The sequence below is a fragment of the Lithobates pipiens genome, unplaced genomic scaffold (assembly GCF_037356315.1).
Source record: "Lithobates pipiens isolate NorthernLeopardFrog02 unplaced genomic scaffold, aLitPip1_a1.2 Scaffold_13, whole genome shotgun sequence".
In the NCBI taxonomy this organism is placed as follows: domain Eukaryota; kingdom Metazoa; phylum Chordata; class Amphibia; order Anura; family Ranidae; genus Lithobates; species Lithobates pipiens.
The window spans coordinates 464,207,066-464,227,425 of record NW_027507718.1 but is presented as its reverse complement, the minus strand read 5'-3'; the positions used below and the strand labels follow the sequence as shown (position 1 = coordinate 464,227,425).

The 20,360-nt window shown below is 43.0% G+C and overlaps 1 protein-coding gene across 2 annotated transcripts in view; it reads right to left on the bottom strand.

The window, feature by feature from the left end:
• SH3TC1 (SH3 domain and tetratricopeptide repeats 1) overlaps positions 1-20,360 on the bottom strand; it is a 101,035-nt gene that overhangs the window by 62,753 nt on the left and 17,922 nt on the right. Inside the window, exons 2-3 of one of the 2 annotated variants that reach the window (XM_077477847.1) lie at positions 16,269-16,557; positions 3,481-3,573 (exon numbers count right to left, since the gene is read on the bottom strand). In XM_077477847.1, the coding sequence (XP_077333973.1) occupies positions 3,481-3,573; positions 16,269-16,506 (331 nt within the window). In that variant the 5' untranslated portion in view covers positions 16,507-16,557. The remainder of the gene's footprint in view (positions 1-3,480; positions 3,574-16,268; positions 16,558-20,360) is intronic. The other variant, XM_077477848.1, reaches the window with a different exon arrangement.

Sequence of the window (20,360 nt, the reverse complement as noted above, 5' to 3'; positions counted from 1 at the left end):
TACAATAAAATACAAGAGGCTTAAGAGGGCCCTGCTCAGAAGAGCTTACAATCTAATAGGGTGGGGCAGGTGGTACAAAAGGTTATAACTGTGGGGAATGAGCTGATGGAAGTGGTAGGAGATTAGTTGGAGACATGATAGGCTTCCCTGAAGAGATGAGTTTTTAGGGATCGCCTGAAGGTGGCAAGAGTAGGGGATAGCCGGACCAGTGGAGGCAGCAAGTTCTAGAGGATGGGGGAGGCTCTGGAGAAATCCTGGAGATGAGCATGGGAGGAGGAGACGAGAGAGCTTGAGAGTAGGAGGTCTTGGGAAGAGCAGAGGGGATGATTTGGGTGATATTTGGAGACAAGATTGGTGATGTAGCTTGGGGCGTTGTGAATGGCTTTGTATGTTGTGGTTAATATTTTGAATTTAATTTGCTGGGTGATTGAGAGCCAGTGTAGGGATTGGAGGAGAGGGTTGGCAGAAACTGAGCATTTGGTAAGGTGGATAAGTCTGGCAGCAGCATTCATGACAGACTAAAGAGGGGATGGCCTGTGGAGAGGCAAGCCAATGAGAAGGGAGTTGCAATAGTCAAGGTGAGAGATAACTAGGGAGTGAATGAGGAGCTGGGTGGTTTCATTTGTTAAAAAGGGGCGAATGTTAGAGATGTTACGGAGGTGAAATCTACAAACTTTTGACAACAATTGGACTTGGGGCTGAAATGAAAAGCGAGAGCTTAGGATTACACCTAGTACCCTGGCAGGGGAGGGCCTGATGGTTGCATTGTGCATTGTTGATTTTGATGGAAAAGTCATGGAGGGGGGCATGTGCAGGGGGGAATATTAATAGCTCAGTTTTAGAGAGATTTAGTTTAAGGAAGTGGTGTGACATCCATGCTGATATGTCAGTTAGCAAGTTAGTAATGCGAGAGGAAACTGAAGGAGTGAGGTGAGGAGTAGACGATTTGGGTGTCATCGGCATATAAGTGGTATTGGAAGCCGTGGGCGGTTATCAAGTGACCAAGGGAGGAGTTGTAAATAGAGAAGAGAAGGGGTCCAAGAACAGAGCCTTGGGGGACCCCCACAGAAAGAGGCAATGGAGAGGAGGAGACAGAGTTGTAGGTGACACTGAAGGAGCGCAGTGATAGATAGGCAGAGAACCAGGATAGAGCAGAATCTCGGAGGCCAAGGGAATGTAGTTTATTGAGAAGGAGCAGGTGGTCAACAGTATCAAAGACAGCAGAGAGGTCAAGTAGTAGGAGTATGGAGTATTGGCTGTTGGTTTTAGCAGTTAGTAGATCGTTAGTGAGTTTTAGTAAGGCAGTTTCCGTGGAGTGCTGCGAGTGAAAGCCAGACTGTAATGGGTCAAAAAGGTTATTTTCACTGAGGTAAGAGCTAAGACGGTTGTAGACTAAGCGTTGGTGTGACCATTTGCAATACAAAAAAAGCCACCTGCTTGAGTACAGTTTTTGAAAATATAGCAAATTACCTTAAAAACAATATATAATAATTATTTGTATATTACTTATGGTAATTAAGCACTCAACACCCAGGCCAATTCTGGCACTCCTCTCCTACATTGTTTTTTTGCTAGAGAATTACTCAGAACCCCCAAACATTATATATATTGTTTTAGCAGACACCATTGGGAATAAAATGGCGGTCGTTGCAACTTTTTATGTTACACAGTATTTGCGCAGTAATTTTTCATACGCGTTTAAAAAAAAAAAACTGTTTCATGAATAAAAAAAATTAATAAATAACACTAAAGTTACCCCGATTTTTTGTATAATGTGAAAGATGATGTTATGCCATGTAAATAGATACCTAACATGTCAAACTTTAAAATTGCGCACACTTGTGGAATGGCGCCAAACTTCAGTAGTACTCAATCAATGAGAATTCAGTATGTATTGTTCTAAACTTGGTAGCTCTAATTTAGGGTGCTTAAAAAGTATTTAAACCCAAAAACAGAAAAGTAATATATTGCAGCTTACTGGTCTTCAGATGTGGTAGCTGCATTTATTTTCTTTTGTAAGCTTTCTTTCCTACATTTTTTTACCTGCTAATCCTGTGTATATCACACTTCCTATCATGGATAATCGTATTTATAAATTGTATCTATGGAGTGAGCCATGGTTGTCACATAGGCTGGGCTTCAAACATGTCTGCCTTTATTCATCTCCTTTACTTGTTTAATTGATGGGACTAATATTTTACACAATAAAGATCCTTAAGGATATTCGCATTGTCTTTTCTGTTCACAGGAAGTGACAGGCACATGGCATTTCTGGCAAGATCAACAGGTAATTTATGTACTTTCTGAAAATGTTCTTAGCCTGAAATGAACAAAACGAATGTAGCCACCATATGTAAGGACTGGTAAGCTGCAAAATGTCACATTTTTGTTTTTGGGTTTAGATACACTGGAATAATTGAATCCAAATTTCAGCCCCATAGAAGATCCAGGCCAGCAGTATGTAAACATTTTGGTGGGCCACCGCTGCAAGAGGTATGCAGGGAGGGGTAGGTGGGGAGTTTAAGTTGGGGGGGGGGGGGGGTTAAAAAACTTTGAACATATACTTACCCTTTCAGGAATTCTACTAGATAAGACTGTTTGTATTGTTTTAGAGTGACAATGTTTCATTTTTTTTTCATCCAGTCTGCAGGCATTGTGTATATGAGACGTTAGGGATGTGCAGTAGAAACATATAAAGGAAAATCAATGTTTCTAGTTTCTATGACAACTGAGTCCATTGGTGTGAGATACTGTCATGTCATAGGAAAATTTCAGTCTATTAAAGCAGAATTTCACTCTATCAATCAGTATTAACTATTGTTAATCCTTATGCTGCTAGCATTAGTAAATAAATAGGATGGTGTATCATAGTTACTTCTTTTACATTTCTTCAGTTGCTTCCTAGTTTCAGGGCTAAGCCCACCCTCCTGTCTGCATGCTTGAGCTAAAGGCAGATGGATTCCAATGCTACATGAATCATCTGCCCTTTTTCAAAGTGGCCATGGCTAGAAATGCTGCGGGGAGGGGGGGGGGGGGGTTAATGTTTTTTAATGTTATTTCTCAATATATAAAGTATGAAGACATAGATGGATAGGCGAGTTAGCTTTGAATATTAAAAATGAATTAAAGAGGAGCTCCACCCAAAAGGGGAATCTCTGCTAGCTTGCTTCCACCACCCTCTGCTACCACATTTGACACCTTTCAGGGGGGAGTGGGTACCTGTTTTTGACAGGTACCTGTCCCCACTTCCGGGAGACCTCAACACAGCTAGGTCCCTCAGAAGTTTGCCCCAATTGAAAATCCAGCTGGGGTGCCAATATTTCCGGATCCCTGGACCACGTGAGGAAGTTGGAGCTCTGATTGCTTTTTCAGTTGGAGGTGCTCGCATATGGTAAAGTTCCACTTTAACAAAGCTTTACTCTCAAAGCAATCAATCTATTTAACAGCGCACAGTATACAACATGCCTAGAAGTTTCTTACCTGATATAAAGGCATCTGTTTGGTCAGAGAACTTTATGGATTTCTCCTTTAAGCAATCATTAATGTGAACAAAGTCCGAAATACAAGATTCAGCTGAAAGAGAAGAAAAGGTATAAGGGCTGATGGAAACTACAGTATAAGAGTCCTTACTGGCTAGCTACTGCTCTTGGCTGTTTGCTAAGTTCAGTGCAAATCCCAACGCTACACAATTACTGTACTACTGAGATTCTTAAACTGTCCAGAGATTTATTGAAATTTGGTCAGTTTGGCAGGTTTCATCTATGGCTATTCCTACTATAACAATTGCGTTCTGTCGAACAGAACTGTTGGAAAACGTTTGTTAATCCTAGGCTGCAGCTGCTGATCAGTGTATTTTGAAAGAGGAGGAGTCCGGCTGTCAGAATAAAATGGCACAGTGGCGAAGATTCCCCCATCCACCTCGATTGTGAGGATGGAGGAAACATTTTCTTTTTTCAATCAGCCTAATGGCTAATATAAAAAAAATGAAGGATCTATGGCCAGCATCATCAAAACAGCCAATGATATGTGCACAAAGGAGGACCATAGGGTTCATGGAGGAGTGGATGCCGGGTTCTGGGGTTCAACTTGTCATGGTTATGCAGTGATCTTCCTCTGTTTGCTTACCTTCCCTCATGTCTTCAGACTAAGAAGCCAGCTACTTCCACCTGGTGGTTTTTATAACCTCTCCTCTAAGCATGGCTCCACCCCAGGCCCTATCAGGGGGCCCTATATAAACCTGTGCACTGCAGGGCTCAGTGCTGATCAACCATTGTGTAGCCTTTGTGTATTAGCTTCCTGTTTCCTGTCGTGTGCTCTGCTACTGATTTCCGTTACCGACTTTGGCGTGTTCTGACTATCCCTGCTTGCCTGTTACCCTGACCTTTTGGCTTGTATCCGACTATTCTGTTCTGCTTGTGGCCCCGACCTTGGCTTTGTCCCTCACCATCCCTATCCTCCTGTTGCCTACTGTGGGTGTGAGCTGGGGGACCCTGGGGGTCGCGACCTGGAGCCAGTTGCAGCCAAGACCATCTTCACCACTCGAAGCTCTGGTGAACACCAGCTGGCTCTTAGACTCCGCGCCCCAGGGAATCTCACGCTCTATCCCCAGTGGGATCTGTCCCCGTCTGCAGCAGTCAGCCGTAGGGTCCACAACCTCGCGGTGCACTCCGCATCCCTACGGTGTGCACCTGTCACCTCGCCTCAAGGTGACCTGACAGTTTGATCAGCCATGGACCCGGCTGACGTGCCGCTTCCTGCAGATGATCCATTGCAGAGCTTAGTTCGGCGACTTGAGACCCAAGAATCGCATCAGACCCAGGTGATGCAATTCCTTCAGGATTTGGCATCCCGTTTTGATCAGGTTCAGGCCTCATTAGGACCCCCGGTTCAACAACCTCAACCGCTATCTGCCGCTGCACCTATCGCATCAGTCGCAGCCACACATTCATTACAACTACCAGCTCCGGTCCGTTTCTCTGGGGACTCCAAGGCTTGCAGGGGGTTCCTTAGCCAGTGCACAATTCATTTTGAACTTCTGCCCCAAAACTTCCTGTCCGATCGGGCAAAAGTCGCATATATCATATCCCTCCTGTCCGGCGAGGCGTTAGCCTGGGCCGCTCCTCTGTGGGAACTGAATGATCCAGTGGTTTCTAACCTGTCTGATTTCTTGAAACTTTTTCTGAATATCTTCGAGGAACCGGGTCGTGTCTCCTCAGCGGCTAGCGCTCTTTTACGTCTCCGTCAAGAGTCCGCTTCTGTGGGACAGTATGCTCTTCAGTTCCGTATCCTCACAGCTGAATTGAGCTGGAATAATGAGGCCCTAGTTGCAACCTTTTTACATGGCCTTTCTGATAGAGTGAAGGATGAATTAGCAGGAAGATCCCTTCCTGCTGATCTGGACAGTGTCATCACCTTGTGTAACCAGATCGATATTCGCTTTCAGGAGAGGGCCCTGGAAAAAAGACGCCAGCACTCCCCGTTCTTTAGGCAGCCTGAGTCCCCAGTCCCTTCTCTTCGATCCGAGGAGCGCCCCCTGCCTACCGAGGAACCTATGCAGTTGGGCTGGACTAAGTTATCTCCCGAAGAATGCGCTAGGCGCAGAACTCTGGGCCTATGCCTCTATTGTGGGGCCAAAGGTAATTTCCGTGACACTTGTTCTCTTCGTCCGGAAAAACGCTCAGGGCTAATACATCTGGAAGGTGGAGTATTAGACCCTGAAATATCACCTTCACCTTCTCGTCTTCTCCTTTCTGTGTTGCTTCATGTCAGTGCTTCCTCTCGTTCGGTCTCAGCACATCTGGATTCCGGAGCCGCTGCCAATTTCATGGATTGGGAAACTGCATCCTCCATGAGACTTACCCTTTTGCCCCTTACAACACCATTGGTGGTCTTGGCGATTGATGGCACGGTCCTCCCAGAGGGCCCTATCCGCTTCCAGACTATTCCTGTTAAGATGTCAGTAGGGACACTCCACCAGGAGTGGATTTTCTTCCTTGTCTTACCTAAGGCTTCATCTCCTATCATATTAGGTCTTCCTTGGTTTCGGCTCCATTCTCCACACGTTGACTGGTCTGCTGGACAGATCCTGGCTTGGGGTTCCTCCTGTTCCTCTTCCTGCCTAATCAAGGGTACCCCAAAGGAGAAACTTCCTGTTTCCACCATCCCAGTATCTTCTGCTTTTCCTGCTGTATATAGCGATCCCTGCGATACATCCTGCAATAGTCGGACTGGTGCAGTCTCTGGGTCATGTGGTACTCTGGATGAGGAGCCCACCTATGAACCTGAGTCGATCATTCACTCCAGTTCGCATAACCATTTACCTTTGCCTGTCCCTAATCTCCCTTGGACACACAGCCAGGTTAACTTGTCTGCAAGTTCCAGAGTCGCTATGCCTTGTGATGCGATGGTCGCTACATCTGACTATACTCTTCAGTCGGCCTCTGCACCACTTATGCCAGTCCAGCCCATGCCCCATGAGCTTCCTGCTTCTTGTTCAGGACCTTCTGTGATCCAGCCTCACCCTACTGCTACTATGTCCGTTCAAACCCATTTAAGAGGCTCAATCCATCCTTTGAATAGAATACCTCATTCGGCCAGGAGGGGTTTTCAATCTTTTTCTCAGGGTTCTCTGCATTCTGTTTCTGTTTCAGCTACCCAGCTTGACTCTTGTGACATGTCACTTTCTCACCAACCTGACCTCAGGGATCCACTGACCTCTGCCCAGTCTGGTGGTCCGGTTATGGATGCCCAACTCATCTTTAAGGGTCTGGGGGACCCTGCTCAGACTCCTGATCTTCTCATGCCCCTACCCATTCCTAAAAAGCCTTTAGTCCTCAAGTCCCCTCGTCCTCTCCCTACCTCTGTTTCGGTCTCTGAGGATAATCTAAAATACGAGGTTAGTCAAGTTTTGGATTCCCGACTCCGTAAAGGCTTTCTTCAATACCTCGTACTTTGGAAAGGGTTGGGTCCTGAGGAGAGGTCTTGGATCACTGCATCTGAGGTCTTTGCTCCCTGTCTGTTAAGGAGGTTCCATCTGGAGTTTCCCTTTAAGCCTGGACCCAGGCAGGGAAGGGGGAGGCCTCGTAAGAGGGAGGGTACTGTCATGGTTATGCAGTGATCTTCCTGTGTTTGCTTACCTTCCCTCATGTCTTCAGACTAAGAAGCCAGCTACTTCCACCTGGTGGTTTTTATAACCTCTCCTCTAAGCATGGCTCCACCCCAGGCCCTATCAGGGAGCCCTATATAAACCTGTGCACTGCAGGGCTCAGTGCTGATCAACCATTGTGTAGCCTTTGTGTATTAGCTTCCTGTTTCCTGTCGTGTGCTCTGCTACTGATTTCCGTTACCGACTTTGGCGTGTTCTGACTATCCCTGCTTGCCTGTTACCCTGACCTTTTGGCTTGTATCCGACTATTCTGTTCTGCTTGTGGCCCCGACCTTGGCTTTGTCCCTCACCATCCCTATCCTCCTGTTGTCTACTGTGGGTGTGAGCTGGGGGACCCTGGGGGTCGCGACCTGGAGCCAGTTGCAGCCAAGACCATCTTCACCACTCGAAGCTCTGGTGAACACCAGCTGGCTCTTAGACTCCGCGCCCCAGGGAATCTCACGCTCTATCCCCAGTGGGATCTGTCCCCGTCTGCAGCAGTCAGCCGTAGGGTCCACAACCTCGCGGTGCACTCCGCATCCCTACGGTGTGCACCTGTCACCTCGCCTCAAGGTGACCTGACACAACTGTGCTGAATGAAGAAAACAGGAATTGTGTGGAATCTAAAATGGCTCTAAGTTAGACTCTTACAAAATTGTACATTCCAGTCAAATGTGAAGATTTAAAGAGTAACTCCTACTTTCACAGTAACATTTAAATAATAATAATAATAACAATAATAATAATATAGCATACACAATTCTAATTCCAACAATCGCTGTTATTAAAAAATGACATTTCCTTTTAAATCTGCAGCTGTTGTAATTTCCTGTAAAAGTCAATGCAATATGGCAACCTGGAGGAGTTCAGAAAAATATATTTTGCTGTTTCTGTGCATCAGAGGACGTCATCTATGATGAAACGCATCGAACGGAGCCTACTGTTGATGTCATCATTACATACTGGAAGTTGACCGATTGCCGTAGGATTGTTTTTAAACAGCGCTGTTGCTTTTTAATGGATATAAGTGCAATCTTATGTGTTTTACTAATGTGCTAATTAAGAATTTCTGCTATGTGGAGAACATGATTATCTCTTTACCAGTAATCATCTATTTACATAGACAAACAGCTAGTTCTTCAGAGCAACAGAAGATACAGTAGGAACCTACTACAATGTTGTTAAAATTCCTGCAATGTACAGTGAGGGGAAAAAAGTATTTTTTCCCCAGGAAAATACCTTATCTCCATAGAAAATATGTGGAGGGAGCTGAAGGTTCGAGTTATAAGTTAGCCTCCAAACATTAATGACTCAGAGAGGATCTGCAAAGAGGAGTGGGACAAAATCCCTCCTGAGATGTGTGCAAAAAAGGGTTTTGTCACCAAGTACTAATTCATGTTTTGCAAAGGGGTCAAATACTTATTTCACTCATTAAAATGTAAATCATTTTATAACTTTTTTTTAATTCATTTTTCTAGATTTTTTTGTTGTTATTCTGTCTCTCACTGTTAAAATAAACCTACCATTAAAATTATAGACTGATAATTTTTTTTTGTCAGTGGGCAAACGTACAAAATCAGTACGGGATCAAATACTTTTTTCCCTCACTGTACATTGATTCCCTAAAGGTGTTCTTATTGGCTAGAATCTAAGCCTGTTAAATTGCAAATGAGTGTGTTCCCTGGCTCACACTCCGCCCTTTCTGTAAGCACAGTGCAATACCCTGATTGGCTTACAGGTAACAAATAAGCATTTTCACTAACTCAGGGTATAGCCAATCTCCTGATTGCCTCTTTAAATGATCTTGGCATTCTTCTTGCTAAACTCACGTTCTTCTAATCTCTACAACATAGGGACTAATTGATCTATAGTCCCAAAATAAGAACAAGGAGGACTAATTAGACTCTTTGAAATAACACATAAAAAGAATATGGGACAGTACTGAAGTTATGACAAAATCAACTGTTGTTTGATTTATTTAACTTTTTCTACTTTTCAATAAAACACTACCAATGGCATATTTCCTAGACCAAAAGACAACAAATAGGAGAAGTTCATTGTTTGGATTTAAATGATCTTTAAAGTGGAAGTAAACTCCCCTATCGTTTTCAGCCAAGGAAGATACCATCTTTGCCTCTGTTTAATCTTCAACTGCTATGGTGCTGCACATGTGATTCGTTATGACACCAACCATTGGATGGTTTGATAGTTTGGCTGAGAGCACAGCCAATGTGCAATTTTGCATTCCCGGCATGCCTTTTTTTTTAACTGTTTAAATCCATGGGTTTACTTCCACTTTAACAAAGTGGTTATGGTTTTACCCACGCAGAGACTGACTTTGGACAACACTTATGCCACAGACAAACTTTTTGAGTTTTATGGGCTAAATTCAGATAAGGAATGTCAATTCTTCTGATGAACAGTGTAGGGAAGAGTTTTTACCTCTGTCTGTGACCCCCTATGGGCAGATTTTTCCCATTTCCTGTTCCCATGAGGTCCGTTTATGGCATGAAGGGAGGGCTTGTCACCGATAGGGGTAATACACTATTCAATTATTTTTTCTTTCTGAATTCAGTGTCTTTTCCAGTAGTTTTATTTAGATGTCATTTAACCTATGAATGTATTTTCTGTTGAGTGTGCCCATATATATTGCCTATAGCAGCACTATTCTTCACATTGATACCAACTGTTTCCCCATTGAAGCCAATGATGAGCTACTGATGCTGGGGAATTTTCTACTCCCACTGGCTACAGTATGCCCCCTCAAAGCTTAAAAATTCCCTTTTACACATATTTAGAGGTGTCGCTAATGCCAATTTTTCTAAAAATAAATCTGCAGAATGTTCACACAGGTCTTGTTCCTTTAGTTCCCACGCTTGTGTTCTCTTATCAAATGACATGAAAACCCATCCACTAATGGAGACTCGGAGCAGACATCCAATACTGTTGCTGTAGGACAGCAGCCAATGTGCTGGATTCTATCTGCAGACTGCAGGCATGGTCCAAACACATGTGCAAGTTTCCACTTCCAGACAACTTGATCATTAACAGCTTAGCTCTATTGTTCATTAAACTCTGAAGCCAAAAATGACATTCCCACAGTGTACTGCAAGCTAATATCAAAGCTACAGGTCACTTTAGAAATAGCTACTAGTAAAATGTCACTTAATATGGTATGATACAAACATGAACATTGTGCTTAATGTGTAAGTCAATGCAAACTTTTTTATTTTCATCTAAAACAGACTTTATTATCTCTAATTAATATTCCTTACCTTTTGAACTATTGTTATTAATAACCAAGGTTCTATAAAACCTTACTGTTCCTTCAGAAATTGAGCAGGTTCCTCCAGAATTCCTTGTCTCTCAGGTATATAACCATTGACACCAATAATCTTTTTAACTATTTGTCATTTGGGCATTATTCCCAATTATCACCATTTTAAGGGGCTTTCTTCTCAATGACCATCAATGTAAGAATCATTGTTTCCACTGACCACCAGTCTAATGGGGCCCTTCTCCCAGTGACCATCAGTATAATGGGGCCCTTCTCCCAATGGCTATTAGTCTAATTGGGCCCTTCTCCCAATGACCATTAGTGTAATGGGGCCCTTCTCCCAATGACCATTAGTTTAATGGGGCCCTTCTCCCAATGTCCACCAGTTTAATGGGGCCCTTCTCCCAATGACCAGCAGTGTAATGGTGCTCTTCTTCCAATGGCCGTCAGTATAATGAGGCCCTTCTCTTAATGAAGACCATTCTCCCAATGATCACCGGTTTAATGGGGCTCTTCTTCCAATGAATGCCAGTGTAATGATGCCCATTTTCCAACCACCAGTATAATGAGGCCCTTGTCCCAATAACTATCAGTGTCATGAGGCCCTTCTTCCAGTGACCACCAGTTTATAGGGGGCCCTTCTCCCAATGACCACCAGTATAATGGGGCCCTTCTCCCAATGACCAGTGTAATGGGACACTTCTGCCAATGATCACTAGTGGCCACTGATTATCTATCTATCCACCAATCTTCCCAATGTACACAATTTGTACTGTCTGCATTTTTTTTTGGACATTGTGAAAATTAGTTTTATTATTATTACTGAAAAATGTAGTATAGAGCAACCCTGGGATTTTTAAATAGCCTAAGCACACCACATTCCTTAGTATTTCATTTATTTCTACAGTGCCTTGAAAAAGTATTCATACCCCTTGACATTTTCCATATTTTGTCATATTACAACCAAAAAACATAAATTTATTTTATTGGGATTTTATGTGATAGTCCTACACAAAGTGTCACATAATTGGGAAGTGGAAGGAAAATGATAAATGGTTTTCAATTTTTTTTTACAAATAAATATCTGAAAAGCGTGACGTGCATTTGTATTCAGCCCCATTTACTCTGATACACCTAACTAAAATCTAGTGGAACCAATTACCTTCAAAAGTCACCTAATTAATAAATAAAGTCCACCTGTATGTAATGTAATCTCGGATAAATACAGCTGTTCTGTGAAGCCCTTAGAGGTTTGTTAGAGTACCTTAGTAAAAAAACAGCATCAGGAAGGCCAAAGAACACACCAGACTGGTCAGGGATAAAGTTATGGAGAAGTTTAAAGCAGGGTTAGGTTATAAAAAAAGATCCCAAACGTTGAAAATCTCACAGAGTACTGTTCAATCCATCATCCGAAAATGGAAAGAGTATGGCACAACTGCAAACCTATGAAGACATGCCGTCCACCTAAACTGACAGGCCAGGCAAGGCGAGCATTAATCAAAGAAGCAGCCAACAGGCCCATGGGAACTCTGGAGGAGCTACAAAGTTCCACAGCTCAGGTGAGAGTCTGAGAATATGTCCACAGTACAACTGTTATGCCCCATACACACAGTCAGATTTTCTGATCGAAAATATTTGATGGGAGCTTTTTTGACCGTGAGTAAGCTCCATCGGACATTTTCCATCGGAATTTCCGTTGCACAAAATTTGAGATCTGGTTCTCAAATTTTCCAACAACAAAATCTGTTGAAAAGTCCAATCGTGTGTACACAATTCCGATGCACAAAGTTCCACGCATGCTCGGAATCAAGCAGTAGAGACATACTGGCTATTGAGCTTAATTTTTCTCGGCTCGTAATACGTGTTGTATGTCACCGTGTTCTTGACGTTCACAATTTCCGACCAACTTTGTGTGACCGTGTGTATGCAAGTGAAGTTTGAGCCAACATCCGTCGGGAAAAAATCCATGGATTTTGTTGTCAGAATGTCCAATCAATGTCCGATTGTGTGTACAGGGCATTAGTTTTGCATTCCACAAATCTTGCTTTTATGGAAGAGTGGCAAGAAGAAAGTCATTGTTGAAAGTAAGCCATAAGAAGACATGTTTGTAGTTTGTAAGAAGCTATGTGGGGGACACAGCAAACATGTGGAAGAAGGTGCTCTGGTCAGATGAGAACATTTATTTTTTTCCGGCTTAAAAGCAAAACTCTATGTGTGGTGGAAAACTTCACTGCAGAAAACTTCACCTTTCAGCAGGACAACGGCCCTAAACATACAGCCAGAGCTACAATGGTTTAGATCAAAGCATATCCATGTGTTAGACTGGCCCAGTCAAAGTCCAGACCTAAGTCCAATCGAGAATCTGCTCTCCATCCAATCTGACAGAGCTTGAGCTATTTTGCAAAGAATAATGGGCAAAAATTTCACTCTCTAGATGTGCAAAGCTGGTAGAGACATCCCCAAAAAGAACATGCAGCTGTAATTGCAGTGAAAGGGGGTTCTATAAAGTATTAACTCAGGGGGGCTGAATACAAATGCACACCACACTTTTCACATATTTATTTGTAAGCATTTTTAGAAACCATTTATAATTTTCCTTCCATTTCACAACTATGTGCCACTTTGTGTTTGTCTATCACATAAAATCGCAATAAAATAAATTTTTGTTTTTTGGTTGTAATGTGACAAAATGTGGTAAATTTCAAGGGGTATGAATACTTTTTCAAGGCACTGTATATATGCAGCTTGCTGTTCAGGACAATGCACCTAAGCTGTAAGTATAGTAAATATTAGCACACCCTATTCACCCTGTGTGGTGCACATTCCCCCTGTTTGAACCCTAGATATTTCACCAAAGCCCCCTAACAGAACTCATAAAAATTTGTATGAAAGCTAATAAAAGAATAAAAATAATAAAAATAAAAACCACTGACACCATCAGTATAAATACACATACATATGTGAGCTTTGAGGTGAACACCCTAATGCAATAGGCTGTGCACACTTACGCACCTGAGAGAGGGAGAAGAATCCCAAATATCAGTTATGCCGTACTGCTTATAATGAGCATGTGGGTAGGTGGAGAGAGCAGAGTGATGAAGAGATGATATTATTAGCTTGCTACTATTTTTTCACTATCTAATCACAGGCTGAGTTTAGGAGCAAGACATAGTTATGTCATTTAAGTTCAGTACAGGATGTGAGGTATCCCAGTGTGGCCGTGCTAACTAGCTGGGTTGTGTAAATCTCAGGAATTAACAGAAAAATAAATCCTTTGGCATGTAAAACAGCTCCCAAATATGTATTTCATCCATGTACTTAGCTGTTTGCCTCATTAAATAGTAAAGAAAGGATCAGTAAGGCAGTCTCAGAGCACAAACCTTTAAAACACAGTCAACATATCACCCCTATATTTATCAGGGGAGAACAACAAAATTGTCTACCGCACTATTTGTTGGAAGTCCAATATGTACATCCATTTTCTTTTATGTGTAGCACCCTCCCAAATAGGCTTCTAGCTAGGACAGGCAAATTTAGTTTTGTCACTCTGCTATAATCATCAGAGCAGCAAGTGATTGCCTTGGTCTGCTCAGGGCTCTACAGGCTGTGAATTTGACTGCTTCCACTGTCTTTTGGAGACTTCCAGACTATAGTGGGTGGGAGGATCAGATAAGCAGCCTAAATATTTATTCAGCCCCAGCCAATCCCTGGGGGAGGATGCCCAGATGGTGGCTGGGAGAGTGCATAAATACTCTGGAGTCTAGGGGAGCAGTGTTTTTCCACCAGAGGAGAAGTCTCCAGCGGTCATTCTGCTGAAGGTTCTGCCTGTCTCATTAAGATCCCAGCTGTGCTTAACCAGGGGGGCTATCCTGATTAAGAGCCAAAGGAGGGGTTCTACTGAGGATCTGATCTAGAAGCTTCAGAGAGGAGTCTGTCTGTCTGAGTCTGAGGGAGCCCTGGGGACACTGCGAGTACAGACCTAAGAGAGAAGGATCCCAGTGACTGTTGTTGTTGTTAACCCCTGCTTGCCTGGCCTTGCACATTGCTAATGGTATCCCAGTGCTTTTCACTTTATGTCCTACTGCTTAAAGAGGAAGTAAACCCTGATGAGTTTACTTCCTCTTTCATTCCCTGCAAAGGCAAAGCATAATGGACTACTATGCATCGCATAGTAGTCCATTATGTGTCACTTACCTGACACAGGAGCCAGCAATGTCACCGCTGTCCCCTGTAGTCCGGCGCATCCACCTTCTCGGTGGGGTCTCGCTGCTCCGCCGCTGTCATTCGGCGAAGCCGCGATGACGTCACTCCCGCACATGCGCACGGGAGCCGACGCGCGCGGCATCTTCGTCGTTGACGGTGCCGCGCTCAGTGCGCCTGCACACTGCTGTCTACGGCGCATGCGCCGTAGACAGCGGTGCCCGTCTTTCAGCAAATATCTCCTAAACCGTGTAGGTTTAGGAGAGATTTCTTGGACCTACAGGTAAGCCTTAATCTAGGCTTACCTGTAGTTTACAACCACTTTAAAGGACTGTAGCTGCCAAGGGAAGAGTGTCCCCACACTCCTGTTAGTGCCCTAGAGTATCCCACAGCTCCTTATGCCTCATCCAAGTTAATCAACAATACATTTTAAAAAGGTAACCACTGAGCCAGAGGAAAGAGTGAAAGTTGCTGTTTGCCTGGCAGCCACTACACAAAGGGATAAGAACCTGGCACACAACTCTGCAGTCCTTGCAGGAGTGAGCGCTACATATAATATAAGCTATTGCATTGTAATACCTTTGCAATGCCCCCATCATCAGGGCTTTACGCCTTGGTAACAATAATCAACTCATAGAATCCCATTTCATTATTTGTATCCAAGTGTCCTGTGTTAATATAATTCCAATAACTTTTTCAACCACAATGAGCCCTGCGTTTTTCACTCCATCAACCATTAAAATCCAGATGTAAAAGCCATATTAAAGGCCCAAAACATGGTGGCCTTTTGTTCTATGAGGAAATAAACTTATATCTTGGACTCCCAACAAATGTTCTTTGTCCTATTTGATTGAGTCTGACGTGGCCTGGTGTGGCTGCTTTGTGCATTAGAGCTGCCTCACTAGAGGGACTGCACTCTACACTATGGAGTTTGACCTCCACTGTGATGTGATCTAATATAGCGTTTGGATCCAGCGCCTCCCACTTACACTTTCACAAACCCACATATTTATTCTAACAGGTGTATTTAAGTAACATTAGCTCAATAGCTGCATAGTCTACCCACCAAGAACACCCTTTATTTAACAACTTAGTATTTTTATCCCAGAACTACAAACAAATGCAGATTTTCTTTTTTATACTGTATATGGTTTCACTCTGGGCTTTTCTTCTCAAAAAATAGGTGCAAGAACTCAACCAAGACCCCCCCGCACACACACACACACACACACACACACCCTCCAAACTGCATCAAATAGTGGGTGTAGTCACATTTTACATCAAACAGTGGAAGGGTCTTAAAGGGGCTTTTAAATACCAGGGGTGCATTATGTACAGATCACACAGTTCATGGGGGAAGTATTACACACAGAGTGCAGAGTTCAGAGGTGCGCTGCACACTAATTACAGAGTTCATGGGTACACGACACACAGAGTGCAGAGTTCAGTCTTCTTCCACAGCTGCTTACCTCTGTAATTCTGTGATTACAAGTGATAGTGGTGAGCAGAGGGCCTGAGCCAGAGTTGGTGGAACTGAGTTCCACCAAGTTCCAGCTGAAAAAAAACCCTGGTTTCACTTATTTCTTTCTTTTTCTTGAAACTCACATAATTTGAAAAAAGAAAAACAAGTGATTAAGTTCATCTTACCATTTGACCCTATAGAAGAAATAGCCCTTTTCACAGAAGCAACAAAGGATTTTGGGCTGTGGTTGGAGGATCCATGCTCAGGCTCAGTACTGTCTCTCCTGCTCTGTTCCCCTATTGCTGCACCCTTGTCTTCGATTGATCTTGAGTCCTCTGTTCCTTCTGATTCATCTTCTACAATTGGATGGAGTCTAGGGAGCATCATGGTAGGCTCTGGAATGTTCACACCATCTGGCTCCATGGTGCCTCTTGGCCTTATAATACTTCCATTATATTAAGAGACTGGTCAGACCTGTAAAATAAAAGCATTGTATATTATTTGGCACAAGCAAATGTCTATTTCCGAGTAATTAGGTAAATAATAATGAACATAGAACATAATATCTACTAAGCCCTTCGTGTGTTTTAATGTGAATAGTAGAATCGTCCATTAAAGCTAGCAATTGTAACCATCCTGCCCATTTATAATGAGCAATGATTTTGTTAAACCCTGTAATAATTGTTCGTTTTCCAGGTAATGCTGCTTTGGGCTGCCACTGCGGGCAGTTATGTGACCGAATGCCATTCACTCAAGAGCATTTTTACATAGTTACATAGTTAGTCGGGTTGAAAAAAGACACAAATCCATCCAGTTCAACCATAAAAAAAATAAAAAAAAATATCGTACAATCCAATATATCCAATTCTTTACCCACAGTTGATCCAGAGGAAGGCAAAAAACCCCAGCAGAGCATGCTCCAATTTGCTACAGCAGGGGAAAAAATTCCTTCATGATTCCCCAAGAGGCAATCGGATTTTCCCTGGATCAAAATTACCTATAAATGTTAGTACCCAGTTATATTATATACATTTAGGAAAGTATCCAGGCCTTTCTTAACCACTTCCCGACCAGCGCACGACGATGTACATCGACAGAATGGCACGGGCAGGCATATTGGCGTACATGTACATCCAATATTCGTTGCTGCCGTGCCATCGGGAGCACGCCGCCGGCGGCGCGCTCCCGCGCTGGTCGGGACCCCCGTGAGTCCGGTCGCGGGACCCGCGGACTCGATCGCCGCGGGCATCCCCGCGATCGTCTCACGGAGCGGCCGAATGGAGGAAATGCTGTATAAACAGCATTTTCCCATTCTGCCTAGCAACTAGTGACGCTGATCTCTGCTCCATGTGATTGGAGCAGAGATCAGTGTACACTAAATGAAAGCCCAACCCCCCCACAGTTAGTAACACACCCCTAGGAACACTTAACCCCTACACTGCCACCCACAGGTTAACCCTTTCACTGCCAGTGTCATTTACACAGGAATCACTGCATTTATATAGCAGTGATTCCTAAATGACAATGGTCCCAAAAATGTGTCAAAAATGTCCGATGGGTCCCCGACAATGTCGCAGTCACAATAAAAATCGCAGATCGCCGCCATTACTAGTAAAAAAAAAATAATAAAAAATTATTAATAAAAATGCTATAAAACTATCCCTATTTTGTAAACGCTATAACTTTTGCGCAAACCAATCAATAATCGCTTATTGCAATTTTTTTTACCAAAAATATGTAGAAGAATACGTATCGGCCTAAATTGAGGGAAAAAAATGTTTTTTTATATATTTTTGGGGGATATTTATTATAACAAAAAGTAAAAAATAATGCGTTTTTTTCAAAATTGTCGCTCTATTTTTGTTTATAGCGCAAAAAATAAAAACCGCAGGGGTGATCAAATACCACCAAAAGAAAGCTCTATTTGTGGGAAAAAAAGGACGTCAATTTTGTTTGGGAGCCACGTCGCACGACCGCGCAATTGTCAGTTAAAGCGACGCAGTGCCGAATCGCAAAAAGTGGTCTGGTCTTTGACCAGCAAATTGGTCCAGTCTGAAAGTGGTTAAAACAATATACTGAGCTAGCCATAACCACCTCTGGAGGGAGTCTATTCGACATTTTCACAGCTCTTACTGTGAAGAAACCTTTCCGTATTTGGAGATGAAATCTCTTTTCCTATAGACAGTGCTCCAGTGTCCTCTGTGTTGACTGTAAAGTGAATAACTCAACACCAAGTTCACTATATGGACCCCTTATATATTTAAACATGTTGATCATATCCCCCTTTATTCTCTTCTTTTCAAGAGAGAATAAATTCAGTTCCTCTAATCTTTCCTCATAGCTGAGTTCCTCCATGCCTCTTATCAGTTTGGTTGCCCTTCTTTGCACTTTCTCCAGTTCCCCGATATCCTTTTTGAGAACTGGCACCCAAAACAGAACTGCATATTCCAGATGAGGTCTTACTAATGATTTGAACAGAGGAAAAATTATATATCTCTCTCTGGAGTCCATACCTCTCTTAATACAAGAAATGACTTTGCTCGCTTTGGAATGGCAGCTTGGCATTGTATGCTATTATTGAGCTTATGATCTACCAAAACCCCCAAATCCTTCTCCACTATTGATCCCCCCAGTTGTACTCCCCCTAGCATGTATGAGGCATGCATATTCTTAGCCCCCAAGTGCAGCACTTTACATTTATCAACATTAAATCTCACCTGCCACATAGTCGCCCAATTAGACAGAGCATTGAGGTTGGCTTGTAAATTGGAGACATCCTGTAAGGACGTTATTCCACTGCTTAGCTTTGTGTCATCTTTAACCACTTGCAGACCGGACCATTTTGCTGGTCAAAGACCAGACCACTTTTTGCGATTCGGCACTGCGTCGCTTTAACTGACAATTGCGCGGTCGTGCGACGTGGCTCCCAACAAAATTGACGTCCTTTTTTTCCTACAAATAGAGCTTTCTTTTGGTGGTATTTGATCACCCCTGCGGTTTTTATTTTTTGCGCTATAAACAAAAATAGAGCGACAATTTTGAAAAAAACGCATTATTTTTTACTTTTTGTTATAATAAATATCCCCCAAAAATATATAAAAAAAACATTTTTTTCCCTCAGTTTAGGCTGATACGTATTCTTCTACATATTTTTGGTAAAAAAAATCGCAATAAGCGATTATTGATTCGTTTGCGCAAAAGTTATAGCGTTTACAAAATAGGGATAGTTTTATAGCATTTTTATTAATAATTTTTTATTATTTTTTTTTTTACTAGTAATGGCGGCGATCAGCGATTTTTATTGTGACTGCGACATTGTGGGGGACCCATCGGACATTTTTGACACATTTTTGGGACCATTGTCATTTATACAGTAATCACTGCTATATAAATGCAGTGATTCTTGTGTAAATGACACTGGCAGTGAAGGGGTTAACCAGTGGGTGGCAGTGTAGGTGTTAAGTGTTCCTAGGGGTGTGTTACTAACTGTGGGGGGGTTGGGCTTTCATTTAGTGAACACTGATCTCTGCTCCAATCACATGGAGCAGAGATCAACGTCACTAGTTGCTAGGCAGAATGGAAAAATGCTGTTTAAACAGCATTTCCTCCATTCGGCCGCTCCGTGAGACGATCGCGGGGATGCCTGCGGCGATCGAGTCCGCGGGTCCCGCGACCGGACTCACGGGGGTCCCGACCAGCGCGGGAGCGGGCCCCGCCGGCGGCGCGCTCCCGATGGCAGGGCGGCATTGAATATTGGACGTACCTGTACGCCAATATGCCTGCCCGTGCCATTCTGTCGACGTACATTGTCGTGCGCTGGTCGGGAAGTGGTTAAAGAGGCAAATGTTACTTTTGATTTCAGACCCAATATCATTTATAAAGATATTAAAAAGTAAGGGTCCCAACATTGAACCTTGGGGTACACCACTGATAACCCTAGACCATTCAGAGTAAGAATCATTAAACACTACTCTCTGAATTCTATATTTTAGCCAGTTTTCAATCCATTTACAAACTGATATTTCCAAGCCTGTAGACTTTACCTTACACATAAGCCGTGTGTGCGGAACTGTATCGAATGCTTTTTCAAAATCCAAGTATACCACGTCCAACGCCACCCCTCTGTCCAAGATTTTACTTACTTCTTCATAAAAAGAAATCAAATTTGTCTGACAACTTCTGTCTTTCATGAATCCATGCTGTCTGTTGCTTAAAATGTTTTTCTCCAGCAAGAACTCGTCTATGTGGTCTTTTATTAAACGCTCCAGTATCTTCCC